Source organism: Ceratina calcarata, unplaced genomic scaffold, assembly GCF_001652005.2.
Source record: "Ceratina calcarata isolate Rehan_Ccalc_2016 unplaced genomic scaffold, ASM165200v1 scaffold97.2, whole genome shotgun sequence".
Classification (NCBI taxonomy): domain Eukaryota; kingdom Metazoa; phylum Arthropoda; class Insecta; order Hymenoptera; family Apidae; genus Ceratina; species Ceratina calcarata.
In genome coordinates, this window is record NW_017181113.1 from 451586 (window position 1) to 468811 (window position 17226).

The 17226-nt window shown below is 38.9% G+C and overlaps 4 protein-coding genes across 16 annotated transcripts in view; 2 read left to right on the forward strand and 2 right to left on the reverse strand.

Moving 5' to 3' along the window:
• GCS1 (mannosyl-oligosaccharide glucosidase) lies at window positions 1-3419 on the forward strand. 6 transcript variants are annotated; one of them, XM_026819179.1, is made up of 4 exons: window positions 1-81; window positions 488-704; window positions 767-957; window positions 1037-3419. In XM_026819179.1, the coding sequence occupies exons 2-4, from the start codon at window positions 498-500 to the stop codon at window positions 3078-3080; spliced, it is 2442 nt and encodes an 813-aa protein (XP_026674980.1). In that variant the 5' UTR covers window positions 1-81; window positions 488-497; the 3' UTR covers window positions 3081-3419. The 6 variants fall into 6 exon arrangements, with proteins under 6 accessions (XP_026674980.1, XP_026674979.1, XP_017891519.1 ...); XM_026819178.1 differs by having other exon boundaries at window positions 54-378; window positions 469-704; XM_018036030.2 differs by having other exon boundaries at window positions 54-378.
• A 119-nt stretch (window positions 3420-3538) lies between these two features.
• On the reverse strand, window positions 3539-8180 carry Ide (Insulin degrading metalloproteinase). Of its 2 annotated transcripts, none has more exons than XM_018036028.2 (10): window positions 7971-8180; window positions 7081-7283; window positions 6519-7019; window positions 6249-6451; window positions 5847-6101; window positions 4886-5768; window positions 4601-4807; window positions 4241-4533; window positions 3958-4167; window positions 3539-3883 (listed from the first exon to the last, which is right to left on the reverse strand). In XM_018036028.2, exons 1-10 carry the CDS (start codon window positions 8033-8035, stop codon window positions 3650-3652), a joined length of 3054 nt encoding a protein of 1017 aa, XP_017891517.1. In that variant the 5' UTR covers window positions 8036-8180; the 3' UTR covers window positions 3539-3649. The 2 variants fall into 2 exon arrangements, with proteins under 2 accessions (XP_017891517.1, XP_017891518.1); XM_018036029.2 differs by lacking the exon at window positions 7971-8180 and adding an exon at window positions 7370-7895.
• Window positions 8181-8360: 180 nt separating this feature from the next.
• TBC1d7 (TBC1 domain family member 7) lies at window positions 8361-9748 on the forward strand. The gene is made up of 5 exons (XM_026819188.1): window positions 8361-8495; window positions 8587-8936; window positions 9026-9310; window positions 9388-9517; window positions 9591-9748. Exons 1-5 carry the CDS (start codon window positions 8454-8456, stop codon window positions 9669-9671), a joined length of 888 nt encoding a protein of 295 aa, XP_026674989.1. The 5' UTR covers window positions 8361-8453; the 3' UTR covers window positions 9672-9748.
• A 949-nt stretch (window positions 9749-10697) lies between these two features.
• LOC108631862 (hippocampus abundant transcript 1 protein) overlaps window positions 10698-17226 on the reverse strand; it is a 7726-nt gene continuing 1197 nt past the window's right edge. For 2 of the 7 annotated variants that reach the window (XM_018036050.2, XM_018036055.2), the window contains 6 exons: window positions 14227-14628; window positions 13944-14165; window positions 13528-13811; window positions 13146-13446; window positions 12913-13069; window positions 10698-11968 (listed from right to left, as the gene is read on the reverse strand). In XM_018036050.2, the coding sequence (XP_017891539.1) occupies window positions 11862-11968; window positions 12913-13069; window positions 13146-13446; window positions 13528-13811; window positions 13944-14165; window positions 14227-14628 (1473 nt within the window). In that variant the 3' untranslated portion in view covers window positions 10698-11861. Of the gene's footprint in view, window positions 11969-12912; window positions 13070-13145; window positions 13447-13527; window positions 13812-13943; window positions 14166-14226; window positions 14629-14841; window positions 17213-17226 lie in introns of those variants that run through there. The other 5 variants (XM_018036054.2, XM_018036052.2, XM_026819185.1 and 2 more) reach the window with 5 other exon arrangements.

Here is a 17226-nt window from a genome sequence, read left to right on the forward strand (position 1 = left end):
ACGGAGTCGCTCTCTTTCGATCCCCGATCGGTGTTGTATTGTACCACCCACTGTTTTACGTACAACAGACAGCTTATTTTTGTAGGTTCTCGATCGTCTCGTACCTGCTTATTAACTCTTATCGGTCTCACTGATGAGATCAGCAAAAACAGAAACGATGTGACGCGTGCTTCTCGTTCATGCCCAATTGCTTCAATGCAAAACCGCGTTCTTTACCTCGTCTAACATTTATTCAAGATAAACGCCGAAACGAATCGTCCGGCGTAACCTCGCGAAACGATGAACGATCGCTCTGACTTTGTTCAATTCGAACGTTGAGTTATCGATACGTTTCCTTTAAAAGTGTCGTTAAATAGATTGCATTTACTATTAATCGAGGTAGTTTACTTTTTACGCTTGTTTTAAACACTGTTCATTTTATTATTTGTCGAGGTACTAGTTTAATTAATATTAACGAATGACACGTAGCGTGTGTTTTCCCTCCCAGCGCGAACAGGATGGCAAAAATCAGAACGCAAGACAAATATGTGAAACCGAAGAATAAAACTGTGGTGAATTCGCAGTTTGCGAAAAAGTCAGGTAAATTTATCAAGATGTCCATGCTGAACGTTTCAGTCACGGTTTTATGTATCGCTATTGCTGGCTGGTTCAGTTATAAAGGGTATCTGGAAACGAGAGTGAACACTCCGTATGACATGAACAAGGTACGCGACTCGTCTGTGCTACACATGATCGTTGGTATGACCGTTTGTTCCTGTTAAAGTAGATGGTGATCGCCTCCGGACTGGACGTCCCAGACAGATACTGGGGCACCTACAGGCCGGGTGTTTATTTCGGATTAAAGACGAGGGATCCACATTCCTTGGTAACGGGATTGATGTGGTATTTCCCACACTCGTTGCGTCAAGACGGTAGTGGCCTTAGACACTGGTGCGAGCAAGGCGATGAACTAGACAGGTAAATGAGATCAATCTGTTGTCTCTGAGACGACTTGGTTCGTACAGAACACGCTCATCGTGAAAACTTTTCACTCAAGATACGCTTGGATGGAACACGACGGGAGAACGTTTGGCGTTCAAGAAATAGTGGATCACGCAGCTATTTTGAATACTACGTTCGTTAAAAGACTCGGCGGGAAACACGGCGGGGATTGGACAGCGAGGATTGCCGTAACGTCGAATAGAAATCAGACAGGGGAGGAGATTTCCTTGATCTTCTACACTGCCATCGAAGAGGGTGTGAAAGGATCGGTGATCAAAGTCAACACCGGCGATGAGAAACGTTTGACGGGAATAGAGGGGACTACCCAAGGTTTGGGCTCGTTCACTATAAATCTTGTCGTGACACGGGGCTCTGTAGTGGAGCAGTCCTTCCTAGCAGCGGTTGCGGCAGGTTTAAACGTACTCAAAGAGACTGTTCTCCAGAATCTCAGAATAGCCACGCAGAAAGGATCCTCGAAAAAGTACATAGTTCTGGCCGGGGAGCAAATCCCGTCGTCGCCGGACGGAAAAAAGAAACGTCCAAACTTTATCGCGTCTCAAGTGACGGGAAAGATTCCTTTCGAGATCGAAGTTTGTTTCGAATCGGGCAGCTTCATCGACAGAATCGACAAGTTGACCGGCGAGACATATGATCGCGCTCTGCAAACTCGAAGAAAGTTCTTCGACGAAAAGTTTGAGAGAGTGTTTAAACTACGATCAAAGGATTACACGGAGGAGGAGATTCGGTTCGCAAAAATGTCGCTGTCGAACATGATGGGCTCTATCGGCTATTTTTACGGCAGTTCGCAAGTGCAGAGCGAATACACCAAAGGACCGGTGCCTTATTGGAAAGCACCCTTGTACACCGCCGTGCCCAGTAGAAGCTTCTTCCCGCGAGGATTTCTGTGGGACGAGGGCTTTCACGGATTACTCGTATCAGTTTGGGATTTAGAGATCGAGCTGGACATCATGAACCATTGGTTCGACACGATGAACGTCGAAGGCTGGATTCCAAGGGAAATGATCTTGGGTCAAGAGGCCCTGGCCAAGGTTCCGGAAGAGTTTGTCACTCAGATGAACACGAACGCGAACCCGCCCACATTTTACCTCACGCTGCACTTTATATTGAGACACAAGCACGACGAACTGCTGGAGAAGCAGTTCCTCGGCAATCTGTACCCTCGCCTCGAGGCATGGTTCAATTGGTTCAATACCACGCAAACGGGAGACATACCGAGTACGTACAGGTGGCGAGGGAGAGACGGGTCGACCAACAGAGAGCTGAATCCGAAGACTCTCACGTCCGGACTGGACGATTATCCGAGAGCCTCTCATCCTAACGTCGACGAACGACACGTCGATCTGCGATGTTGGATCGCGTTCGCCGCCGATGTCATGCATCAGATCGGCCAAGTCATAGGCCAACCGTCGAACGTCGTCGACAAGTATCGGGAGACGTATCGATACTTGTCGGACAACGATCTGTTGAATAAGTTACACTGGTCTCCGAGCACGCAGACTTTTGCCGATTTCGGTTTGCACACGGACAAGGTGTCTCTACGGAAACCGACAACGCCACCGAGGTCGCAACCCGCGGAAACTGTACGAGTCGTGACGCAGGACCCGACTCTGAGATACGTCGACACGTCCTTTGGCTACGTCTCGTTGTTTCCGTATATTCTGCAGATCATTGATCCCGACTCTCCACAATTGGCCAAAGTACTGAAGGACCTGAGGAACGACGATCTGTTGTGGACCAAGTACGGCTTGCGGTCTCTCGCGAAGACGTCGCCGTTCTACATGAAGTACAACACCGAACATGATGCTCCGTATTGGAGGGGAGCCATTTGGATGAACTTGAATTATTTAACAGTACGGGCGACGTATCATTATTCCAATACGGACGGTCCGTACCGGGACGAAGCGAAGGAGATTTATCAGAGTTTAAGACGGAATCTGATACAGAATTTGATTCAGCAGTACAAAAAATCGGGATACCTGTGGGAGAATTATGGAGATGTCCACGGAGAGGGCAGAGGCAGTCACCCGTTCACCGGCTGGACGTCTCTGGTCGTATTACTTATGGCAGAAATTTACTAATCGTGTATATTATTTCCAAGTAGCTCTACTCTTTATACAAGTATCGTGTGTACGAGTATGTTAATTTACCAACAGAATCGTTACCTTTAGAAATACGACATGAGAAGATGTACAAAGACTGCACAGACACACAACATTTATCCAATTTGCAATTATCAATGAAATATTTTTAAATACAGTTTATAAATAGACTCGCTTCTCTTTTTATCGCGGGTATCGTGTGAGACTCGCCTGTATTATTTTAATGTAATATAAATATAGATACTTGTTCAATTTTGGCTGTGACGAATAGAAATCGTACTGTAACGTCGTCTTTGAATAAATACATTGGAACATTTTCTTCTTCTTCTGCTGCTCAGACACTCGGCCACGTGGACAAATTTAAACGACGAACGACTCATAATCATAACATTCTTTTTATTAAACGTAGTTGCCATTAACGAAATTAATACTTGCAATAATTGTACAATGTTTTTTATTTTGTTTACGCGACCGTGTTGGAACCATCGTGCTCGTTTGACGTCGTTCTCTACGAGTACGAGTACCGGTATTTACAATCGTTGGTCGATCTATAATTTCGACGAGAGTGCTCCTTTTCTCGGTATGTCAGTGAACGGTTTCAACAATGGATACAGACACTGACTAGTTTTGAACGACAGAATATCATCAATCTTTTTATATTCAATAGTAGTGTTCATCGACTCGTTAGCGTCGCTAGATGTCGCGTCATCAGATGACGGATCTTTCAACGTGGAAAGTATGTGCACCGATAGTTTATGTTGAACATCGTTTCGAAGCATTTCCTACAATACGCATTTAAATCCAGTATAATTTCTGTAACGACCTCATCATACTCATCGTTCACTCGTGTACATACTTTGTAGAAGCTCAGTATCTGCTCCTTCGTCACAGTTCTCAAATACGTAACTTCAATGTTTGCTCGATCAAAATTATATTGTTGCGACACTATTTCGCTCCAAAATATAGCCGACAGGGTATTCATTTGTTTAGGCTTTTCTAATCGTCGAATCGCCAACGATTCTTTGTGCGACTCGAATTCTTCGTCGTTCATCGACGACACGTGTTCCTGGAAAAAGAAAAAAAAAAAGAAATTCCATCGGTAGAGAAAAAGAACGAGTCACACAAGCCATCATACCGACCATCATACACTTTAGAAACGCGTCGATTCTCTGTTCGACGTATTTAGGATGTCTGTCGCTCTGAACTATAATTCTCAAGCCTTGTACACCGTACGTTCGCCGAACGCCACTAAACACTATGTATCCCAATTGCTCTTTAGTTCTGAGCGTAGTGAAGCAAGGTTCCGATAAAATTTGTGCCAAGAGCTCCAACAACATGTTCGACTCGGTCGATTGCAGACCGGTCTGATAATAAATCTGTGTACACGAGCTGCTGTGATACTTGGTCGTGACCTCGAATAAAAAGTGACAACCTGGAGTTGGAATGAACATGAGCTGTCACACACACACACGATTCGAAGAACAGCGTCTGATACTTGCCGTCTCCAAGTTTAATTTCTCGGTGCAAAATCAATTGCCTGGGCAGGAGCGGGACTATGTGTGGTATCGTGGCCGACAACTTTGATTCAATCAACTTGGCCGTCGCGATAGCTTCTGACATTGTCATGTTACCGTGAACTAAACATTCCATGTGTATCTTGGTCAGAAACTGCGGGATGAACTGTTGGACTCTGTCGACCGTCAATTCTAGACGACAGATTAAACAGATCAAACAGACATTTTTTTTTGTACGTAAGAGATCACTTTTTTTTTCATTTTACTCACGGGCAGTCGCGTTCAGTAGTTCTTCCTTCGCCCAGGTCTGTTCCGACATTAAAACGGCCAGATAATAAACCGCGTGCAGATACGGTTGTTCAGTTTTATAGTTTTTCAGACCTCTAACGTAGCTCTCTTTCAAAATTTCGAATCTCTTTGGATCGACCTTAAAGTTGATCATTTTATCTATGATTTTATCTAGCAACACGTGTTGCTTGTCGTCGTAGCCTCCGATTCCTAACGTCATCCCGTATTTACTGTTGTTGAGCTCCCATTTGAGGCCGGCTATGTCAGCAGCGTACGCGTACTCGTTCAGAGAATCACGAAATAACAACACGAATAAATACATCAAGTTGCAATTGAGAGGATCCATGTAGGCCAGAGGACTGACGAAATCGACGAATAAATTGGCTCTGGGCATGAGAAATTCATCGTCCTGCTTAAACCACAGCCTGATCAACGACGTGTCCTCTATGATTGTCGGAAATTTCGACACACCACTCTCTTCTGCCGGTTTTATGTCAAACTTTTCCGGTATGAATATATTTTTCGGTGGCAGTCTCAAGGCTGGATCCAAACCAGCCTTCATCCACGTGTCCGTAGTGGCCTGTGGTATTTTCTCCTTCTTGTATTTGATACCGTACAATCTTTCAGTCTCGTCGGCTATGCTCTTGAACATTTTCCCGATCACGTGAATCCTCACGTTCTCCGGTTTCAGATAATCCATTATCCAATCGATCAGATCCGGTCTCCACGACGGGAACAGGTATCCAACTACTAAAATATCCTCGATCGGATAATCGTAAAGTATCTGCGCTATACCGCTGACGTAGTCGCAAGGATGGCTCTTTTCTTTGAACCGAAAGTTCATGTTTGCAATGTCTCTGTATTCCTTTGCAACGAAACAATCGTCTCATCATTATTAGAATATCGATCGAAAGAGAAATACTCGAATTCTGCGGATAATTACATTGTAAATCCATTCCACCGGCCCTTGTTCCTTCAACATGTTTATGTACTGGAAGGTGAGTAGTACGATGTCGTCGACGTGCTGGATACCTTCCTCTGTCAGATCGACGAAAACGGCGAAGAAGCTGAATCCCCTGGCGCTGGTGCCCGATCTTTTACCCGATCCAAGCGAGTTACACCATCCTTTTGCCTTCAGGCAGGACAACAGCGATCCTTCTCCTTCGTGCCCCAGCAAGTGTGCTATGTACCGTGCGGGCTAGAAAAATTCCCCTTTGCGTCGTCACTTTTGCGATCGATCGATCGACCGACCGACCGACCGACCGACCGACCGACCGACCGACCGACCGACCGACCGACCGACCGACCGACCGAAGTAGTAAAATACAACAGAGATAAATCTTACCGCTGCTTTGTAATGCTCTCGCAAATCGGGTAGTGGAAATATAATGTACAGATTCCGCATGTCTTTTATCGGAACGACGTACCATTTGTGTTGAAAGTGTCGTTCATCGAAAGGGTGCTGCGTCCAAACGGGCGCTTCTACGTCCTTGTTCTCCACTTGAGAAAATAGCTCTACTACCATGCTCTCGAGATCATCCAAGCTCTCTAAACGTAACGTAACAACATTTGACAACTTTTACGCCAACTTTTGTGCGCGGAATCTCTTGTTTACCTTTGCCAAGTACAGACAAGGCCATAATGTTGGAAGAATAATATCTCTTGTGAAATTGAAGTAGTTGCTCTCTCACGTTTATCCCTTTCCTTTTTGGGATCGTGTCCAACGTGTCCTTGTTACCGGAACCGAATTTCGAATAAGGATGATTGGGATCGGCAGACGTTTTTTCAATCTGATCGAGCCGCCACGTGTCGTTCGCTACGTTTTTCTCGAATTCAGAGTTGACAGCGTTCAATTCTAACTCGGTCAGAGCTTCGGTGAAGAGCGGCGAGATGAAGAAGTGTGCAAAACGATCTAGTGCGCCTTTCAATTTCTCCGAGTGCACATCGAAATAATAGAGGGTATGATCCATGTTAGTCGATCCATTGTACGTGCCACCGTTCTGCGACAGGTATTTGTTGTAATCATTTTTCTCTGGATATTTTTCTGTTCCCAAGAACAACATGTGTTCACAGAAATGTGCAAGACCTGGTAGATCGTCTGGATCGCTCAAGTAGCCTGCAAGAACGAGCAGAACAGATAGCGAATGCATGCCTGCTGCCGAGACGTATGATCTTACCAATGTTCACGCTCAGAGCCGCGGCACTCTTGTCTGTCGTTGGATCGCTAATGAGCAGAACCTTCATTCGATTGGTGAGCAACAAACCTCTGTATTCTCGTTTGTCATTTGGAGATTTGACAATGTCGTTGTATCTCTTCTCTATATGATTGACGTTAGACATGTTGGACGTGTTGGATATTTTTACATTAGACGACTTGCACCTGAAACAAAGCGTTTATATTAAATTAGAATCGAAGAAAAATGTTTTGTTGTTTCTTCATTGTTTGATTGTGGAACTGATCCTTACTGATCGGCAGCAGCAACATCTGTGCATAAAATTTTTTCATTTTGATGCAGCGATGTCATTGTGAGCTGTTTTAATGTTCTTGACGCGCGAGTACTTTGATAAGAAATAAATTATTACACTGATATGACTTGCGGATAATTTATTAGAAAAATGTGAGATATTTTATTCTCGCATAGACCCAGTGATCTATCACAAGTCCTACGACCACCTTGGTTCACTAGGATTCATTTAAAAAGAGAATTTATCGGAATTCTTCCGATCGACGATGTAACAACACAAAAATATGTGATGTCGACGAATGTTCGAAAGGCGCAAAGGACAATACTCATAGGTTACGGCAGTCGCGATGATTCATTGACAATTTTATCGTATACAATATAAATTCGTCGACACTAATCTGAACATTATCAAATTCGTTACATATTACCGATACTGCGTCCACTGTGACATCAAACTTGGAATTTAGTAAATAAAAACTAATTAATGTATTCTTTCCATTGTTTCACAAATCAGTAAAAGTTTGATTCAGATACATGCGTATGTCACGTTGAATTTATGTCGTGTAATCGCTCGTCAAGGATGATCAAGGATGATTGCATACCTGTAAATAAAGAAAGAATGGGTCGATGTGCAAAAAATTCGAGATCTAGTATGTGCAAAAACCATTCTTGGGAAATTTCTCTGAAGATATTATTGTTTGTTAAAAATAAAAATTTATTCTATCCTTGTTAACATGATTGTTGTATGTGTATAATAGTTCCGAAGTGAGTGGCAGTGGTAAACAATTAATTCTGTCTCCGCCGTAGGAAACAATATGAAAAACGACGTTCTTATCTATATGGACAAAAGGTTTCATGGTGCTGCTCCAATGCTGCTCACACGGCTCACACCACACCAGTCACACGTCACACACCAGCTCAAGCTCACACGAGTTACACTACACGCATTTTGAACGAGATTATATAAGTGTCAACGTCAACCACTGTCAACCACAGTCAGCTGTTATAAACACAGACAAGTCGAACGTATTCGGAGTGTATTATTAAGAGTATTAAATAATTTTTAATTAATTGTTCATTAAGCGATGGCTGACGAACGAAATTTTCGTTCCTCGTATTACGAGAAAGTATGAATTCTTATCTGTATTTCCTATACAGCTTTTAAACAATGCAGTGTATTTATGAATAATTAAAAATAAATATACTTTCCAAATGTAGGTAGGATTTCGTAGTGTCGAAGAAAAAAGATCCTTGGAAATATTACTTAAGGAACGCCCGTTTGATAAAGCTAAGCTAAAACAATTCTGCTTACGGTTCACTGTACCTGCTATGCATAGAAATTATCTCTGGAAAATCTTACTGGACGTAATACCGGTTTACGTGGACAGTCACGATTTTATACTAAATCAAAGGAGAGCAGAATTCCATGATTTACAGAAAGCCTTAAAGGTTACCAAGATTTTGGACGATTACACAAAACCTCATTTAATGTTTCTTACTATGTGGTTGTTACGTACTAGAAGAGCAAAACTCGATATGAGTACTCAATTAGAAATTCCTTTACATAGGTCTAATTTTATTCTAAAGATACATTAATTCATCTTTTAATTATAACTTGTGTGATTGCTATATTCATTAATAATATAATTTACTTCAGAGCTATGAGCAGAATGGCTGAGACGTTGTGGCATATCATTGACATTGATTGCTACGAGGAAAAACTTGTAGACACTTACTGGATATTATGTGGACTTTTAGATCAAGTGCAAAGGCTGCACAAAGAAGTGGTCAAATTAAGGGAATATGTTTGTACCCTGTTGGAAAGAGAAGACCCTGAATTATACAAGCATCTTGTTAAAATTCAAGCACTTCACAATATTCCATACGACATTTGGTTTTGTTCATGCTTCGCAGGAACAATATCCAATGGTTCTATTGCAAAGTACATGCATTTGATAATTCAGATTAAATATAAGAAATGGATAAATACGAAAAGCTTATGGTATCTATTTATTACAGAATATGGGATAAGATAGCTGTAGGTGCTTACAGGATTTTAATCTTTGTTACTGTAGTTACCTTAACAACCTTAAGAAGAATTTTATTGAGATACGAAAATATAGATGGTATTTTAGATACTATTTCCAATGTATGAAATTATCTTCAATACGTTTATTTACAAAGTAGCGCGTAAAACTGTTACTAAACAGTTATTATTTTAGATAACGGAAGAAACATCCGAGGTAATCGTCAATAAAGCAATCGAATCTTGGCAACAAAGCGGCTCAACATTAATTTCGTAAATTGGATAAAAAACTGACTGGTACACATCGAATTGTATTCGTATTTTAATTATAAATATTAATTAAATTCACTTGTATATACTTTCAAGTCATTTTTCCTTATATTTTAAAAATAATTATTTTTATTGATGCATCCTTCATACATTGTACATATACAATTACTTAATTATTGAGGTGTTGAGTCTTAAACTGGACTTTAATATTGTGATGTTTTTCTTTTGCAATGTTTTGTTTATAACAGTGTTAATGTAATCAGTGTGTAAGAGCAAATTTTATTAAACAATTTTTGAAAATAAGCGCAAACATGAAATTATTGTATGGTGTACCTGTATTCTCCAAGAAATCTATCACAAATAATTCCATCACACATATTTGTATTGTGCGATTGTGATGGAACTCACGATTAATTGATTGATGACTTTTAATTTCGATATGTATAGCACTCTTTTCATATCAGAATCATTCCAAACAATGGAATTACCGATAGAGATCGAAATTAATTTATATCCTTCTTGGATTTTTATAAAAGGAATCATACACTGCGTTGTATTTACATTATTTTGTTTAAATTTAGGAAGTAGGATTCTTGGAGAGTAGTGAGATCATACAAAATTTTACTTCTTGCTCACGTGTTGCCCCATAATTTAACGAGCTCTTATCGCTTCCTATTACTCAATTCTTGAACAGAATTTCTGCTTGTTAGTCATTCTTTGGTTTTGAATGAAATCTTTTAGCATCTGTTTTTATCATCTCTTTTACACCAAGACGAATGACGGCGATAGCTCCATGTATGCTGAAACAGAAATGAAATAACGGAGCTGTGTCCGTTTTCAAGTACCTACAATGGTGTCTTATCTCTTATTTTAAAACAATTATAGTTGTATGCAAACATTCTAACGTAAAATCGTAATTCGTTTCCGAACAATGTTGGCATGTTTCAAATTCAGAATTATTTAGGCTATTTCAATTGTACATATAGTTCTGCAGACACTAATCCTCTCATGAAATACAAGTAAAATGCACGAATATACTACACTATTGTATTTTCTCAACATCAATGATTCCAATTTATAACATGCACAAGTTAACGGTTGAGAGTTCGCCGGTAAGGTATTCAATTAATGATTTTCTGCAAGATTCACGACCGAAACCACTACTACTGCCTTTCGTTCGGTGAGGTACACGCACAATTTCATATAAATTTCATTTCTTCTTTCTGGTTAAGGCCCTTGAATTCATTCTGTTGATGTTTAATTATATTAAAATAAATATTTTATGAAAAAAAAATAGTTAACGCACTTTTATAAATGTCAGCTAACTCTTATTATGTATCGAATGCTGCTGTGAACTTATTCTCTATTTCAGCTATGTAAAGATCATTTACAATATTCTTTCCGTTCATTTCAAAGTCTATTGCACTCGGTTTTTCCTCGCTAACTGAAAGATAAGCTTGAAGCAAAGGAATGCATAAAAAAAGTGAAACAAAATACATTCGGAAATACGTATAGTCTTGTTTGCAAAAAACAATTCACAAATATGATAGAAAATATCCTAAATTGAAGATTCACCTGATACAAGTGCTCAAATTAACTGGTGATCTTGATTAAAAATTGAAATAATTGTTGTCTCCTCTATAACCCTATAAGCGATGGGCGTGGTGCATGACGAAAGAGGATTTTACACTAAAATACGTAACATAATTTTCTTTGTCACAAGTCTAGTAAAAATACTGGTTACAACTTTCATCTGTTTTACCGTTTTACATGTCGGCAAGCAAACCAGGAGTCACTAATAAATAGTTCAAAGTACCCGGTTCATAATTTGGTACCATTTGTATTACAATTTCACATGTTTCTCCCGTGAAAAAAAAATCAAGTTCTAACATTTTATATAACGGAACACCTACGTAGATCGAACTTAATGTTCAGTTCAATCTGAATGTCATTTGAAACAAGCACTGCTCGTAAAAAGTTTTTTGAACCTAAACGTTAAGTCGATCAGTAATTCTAAGATCAACCTCAGATATTGACTTAAAGACATAATATAATACAATATAGACATCTCTTTTAAAAGTCCTTGCGAAGTAGGTGCACTTGATAGTAACCGTTTTCTCTAAATACAGAGTTTCGTCACTGGACAGGCGTTCGCTTCACTCTTCTTTCCAATAACTTGTCTCAATTTTCACAATAACTATAGAGCAGCAGAGTTGCAATTGTCGACTAGAGGTGACAGCGGTCCTATCTTCCCTTTTCCAGTTCCCAATTTGTCCCCCTCGTAATGTACATCCAAGGATAAACCTTAAATTAATAACCATGTATAGTATATATTTAATTAAGCAGATGAACACGTTGCGTTTCTCTATTATACACGTAATACGTACAGGTGAGCCGCCTAAGCCAAATCACCTGAATAACTTTTACATTTTTTGAAATAGCAAGAAATATTTCAGACAAAAATTGTTTGGTTTCGAGGGACACATTACACGGTGTATCCAACTTTTCTGCAGGTGGAGATGCTTAGATTTTAAATATTAGCATTTATTTATAGGAATGGTTCAACATAACGACCATTTGCATCACAGCATTATCGAAATCGATCAAGTAACGACTGGCCTACGTCATTTAATGTGTTGGTTGATATCTCGCAACATTCGGCGATAATACGATGCTTCATATCTAATTTTAGACTTCTTTGAATTTAAATATCTCCTAATCTATTAGCTTTCCGATGTACGTAGGTCAGTACTTTCGACTAAGTCGACTTTCAAATCTCCTGAGCAACTTCACTGCAGAAGAGTTGTGTTCACCATGTAGTGTGTCCCTCGAAGCCGAACAACTTTTGCCTGAAACACCTGCCTTCCCACCTCAAAAAATTTAGAAACTATTCAAGTGGCTTACCTTAGGCGGACTCATCCTGTATACATATAAGTTTAAGTGAATTATATATTTGTTATATAAAATATAGATGTATTTTAATTGTATTTAAAACTAAACAGAGTAATTGTCGAATAAGTGATTATATTTTCTGTAATTGAATTGTTGTAAAATTCCTTTATCGTTTTTTAATAGATTAACGCAAATAGCAGTAAATCGTATTTTAAATATCGCACGATCACTTATTCGAAGATAGTCGTGTGGTTTTTTTTATCAAAATGTTTGTGTGTTGTCGTCAAGTTGATTTATAACCCACCACCACTAAAAATACATCTGAATTTTAACATAACTGTCAACCTTTAACGTACATTTCTGATATGCGTATTTACCGGAGGGCCTCCGGGAGGTGGATGAATGATGTATTGGACCTGTTGGGATTGTGTTTGAGTCAGGTATAAATGCAGCTACGAGTAATGCACATATCACAAGTAATGCACCAAACACAAATGGTGGTCCGGGTACGAGCTGAAAGCATAATCGTTTTTATAATACTTAGCTCCGACGATTGTTATCGATCAATAAACGGAAGTACAAAACATACCTGGGTCACTATTTGTGGTATAATATCAGGATGTTGCGTGGCAGTTCCTGTCTTGTTATTTTCATCTAAGGATGATGGCCTTGCGGGAAGAGGAGTGTTGTCGTTGAGATCGACACGAAACAGATAGAAGATTACTCCGAACATTGCTGGCCCAAGACCGTTACATAATCCACGCATACCGGTTACCATGCCTTGTACCAAACCCTGCTTATCAGCGTCAGAGTGCATAGATATGAACGCAGAAATTGCAGGATATGTGATACTTGACACAGCAGCGAGTACTCCAGCTGCCCACATCATCCTTAACAATTATAAAATTAGTAAGTAATTAGTAATATTCATACGTTAAAAACAAATGGATGAAAAGTGAATAAACAATTACCACGTCTGTGATCCAAAGCCAAACCACATGAGTTGTAACATCTCGAATAAGAGGCCTAACATTATAGTATGTTTACTGCCGAGTGCCCTTATCAAAGGACCCAGTCGACTCTGTGCTCCGACGCTTAGAACTCCCACGACGGCAATAAAAATTGCTACCATCAAAGTAGTGAATCCCATGACCTTCGTCAAATAGACAAATATACAACTATATTGCCCCGCTTCAGGAAGATAGCTCAGGAACACAGTGATGCACAACATTAAAATAGTGTGATCTTTGCCAACCTACAAAATTAGAATTATATTTGAACATCGGATAGGACTCTTAATAGTCAATGCGCATCTATTTTAAACGCAAAGTCACTAATTTGGATTGACTTCAAGCGCAGCTTGTTTCCGCGTGATATAATAAATTACCCTTCCAAGATAAGCAAACGGATCTGCCTGCTCCCAAGATATAGGTGCTGGTGGACGAGCTTTCTCAGGTAAACTTTCAGGTACAGCCACTAATATAAAAAACACATCCAGCACTGCGATAGAGGTTGCCAGCGCAACCACAAGATTTTCTCCATACACTTTCATAATATGATCTCCCAATGCCGGACTTATTACCATACTTGCAGCAAACGTTGCCGATACCTGTTAACGTGAACAAGTTGTACAGAAAACGTGTTAATGAAATTAATCGTGAGATACTTACCATACCGTATGCTGGCGACCTTTGGTGTTCCTCTGTCACATCAGCAACGTATGCAAACACCACTGAAAATGTGCAAGCAAAGACACCGCTGATGGAGATCATAGCAAAGAACCACCATGTGTTAATGCTCATTAGAGGAATCGGGGCAGATGTGAAGGCTACCGTGATGAGAAGAAAGAATTTTCGGCCCCAGACATCAGACAGGGCACCAATCAGTGGCGCAGAAAGAAACGACAAGATTCCTTTAATGCCCATTATCAAACCATTCATCAGGAACGTATGATTTGGAAATGTGATATTTAATACAGTGATAACAGGCATGGTTAATAAACCCCATGCAAAAAATTCCAAAAATATTACAACCAAAGCATGGTACACACTTGCCTCTCCAATACCGGAACTCTGAAAAATAAAAATAATAAATCATATAAATACATCTCCTTCGTACCAGTCGACTTATACACAGTTCATAAGCAGCCATGATATCTATTTGCTATACCCAATAAATATCGTATACTAAAAAAGAGAATATCATGTTAAGATATAAACGATATCAAAAGATTGTTTGATACATTGAAACAAACTATAAGCACTTTGCAAATTGTGACCGCTGACCTTAAGGTGTCTGTAGCATTGCTGAGCAAATGTAAGAGGAGGTGTGAGTTTAGCAATAGCATGTTCTTGGCTGTTGTGAATTTCAGAACAGGAAGGGCCCAAGCCCTCTGCTCCGCTTGTTGCCCCAGGGGGCATGACCCCTAAGAAGTGCTATTATATATATTTCTTTCCATTATTTATGATCCTACTAATTTTTCATTTATCAGTTGTGTTCAGATCCATATAATACTGTAATGAATAACTTCAACTTAGCATTTTCAATTATTCGATCTAATCGTCATTAATAGGACTAGTCTTACTGTATTCTTTTATTTAAGTACGTCTATGCATTAACTTCAGTTCAAGCTTTATTTTGTTGCACTTAGGAATACGTTTTCAGATGCTTGTACATATTTTTATATATACATTAGTCTTTAAGTCTGTATATGTATATGTATCTTATTATTGTATCACATATATCATTCTCTCTAGTTATAAGATACACTCTTTTGACATCTCTATAATTTATATATGCATTATTCATAGTCATGTACGTATAAAACAATTGAATCATCAATTGCAACAAGCTTCTTTCTCATTTCTATAATATTAATTTCAGTTTCCTTATAATTTGTGCCATTTTCGTTAACAAAAGATACAAAGTACGAATTTATTATTACAGAAAGTATTGTGCATTGATATTAATAATACTGTATAAGTAGTTTGATTGAAAAATTAATCAATAACATGGTTAAGTGTCAGAGTTTGATTTCTTTCTCCAAACAATGTTACAAATACTCTTCGTAATCGATGCCTCTTATTCTTAGTCAAATTTCAATTCTCTCTTCTATCGAAACGAAACACTTCCCTTCTCTTTCACTTGATCCTCTCTTTTTACATTTGTCAGCAATATGAAGACAAAAGATCTCTTAAGTACATTTAAACCGGCATGTCGAACCATTACTATGCAACCAAGTACCACTTTCAAAAATATAATTTCCCATCGTGAATACGTGTATACAAAATTTTTGAAACATTCTCCGATTCTTATCACATATTTTAGTCTGCAACTTGTTAAGGGCAGTTTATTTAAAGAGCACTACATTGTTAATACATGAAAATTTGACAAGTATTCCGTGCTCCTTCTTTCTTTACATCGTGCCACTCGATCGTTTTGCTTGAAAACATTTTTCATTACTGGACGAAGCTGTTGCCCGTCCATTATACATGATTTTATCCGATAATGCCAGCAGAAAAGTCAAATGGAAGAGTTGTAATTTCGACAGAGTATCTCGTTTTGCGTAACGTCACGCAGTTGTTGCACCTTCGGCGAGACGTGGTCACTTGAGATACATTCCGACCGTCGAAATTCTCGTGACGAGCCAAGGTATCGTATTAAAACGTGTTAAAAAAATGGTATGATCGGTAGCAAAAACTGATGCATCGGGTGGAGTAAATTCTCTCGTATTTAGTTCGTCCGCCGATGTCATATCTTATTGTCAGCACTTGTATCTTAGAAAATTCAGGACCGCATGACTGCCTAAGCGTTCTCCCGATTTCCTCGACGTCCAAACTCTTCCTTTTCCTCTTTTTCAATGAAACTAACAGAAATTTTGAACGAAAATCCCGAATCACTGCATTGCAACTCCACCACTGACACCCCCACTTTTTACGACACAAACTGTACATACGTACGTGTATATACTTCTTTCCCTTTCATCATAACTTTAGATTGAATCTAACCTACAACTATGACCGAGGCAATCATATTTTGCTCATCGTTTATTTATGATGACACAATTATATTTAGATAACTCATCCATTTTAAAAGATTTTATAACACCATATTTTTCTTTACTCTATCGACAATATTACTCCTTGTCAATTGCATGCTGTTGGCAACTGATCAATATGCGCAAGTACGATATTATTCGAAGAACCTATGTACACATATACGATATTACTGTAATAAAAAATCAACTAACAGCTCAAAGCAGTTTTAAGAAAAAAGAATATTTCTATAACGAACGAGCTAAAATTACATTCTTATGAATTAGAAATTTGATAAAGCAGAAACTCGATGATAAAATTCTATTCCCTACTTTAAACATTGAAACTCGTTCGCAATATTAATAAGTATCGTATACATGTGCATTAATAATATAAGTAGTAGTTCCCACTTATAAGATAAGAACGCCTGAGTTTTCATTTCATTAACATGTGGTAAAAAATGATTTGCAAGTTACCATATTGTACCTGTCTTTCTACAACTACATTTATTTTTACTCTCATTTCGAGACTAAATACTTTATTTCCTTGAATTTAATACATACTATATAAAATTCCTTGTTTGGGAACAAATTAAGTGACTTCGGATGCCAAACAAATGATGCAAGAATCAACAGT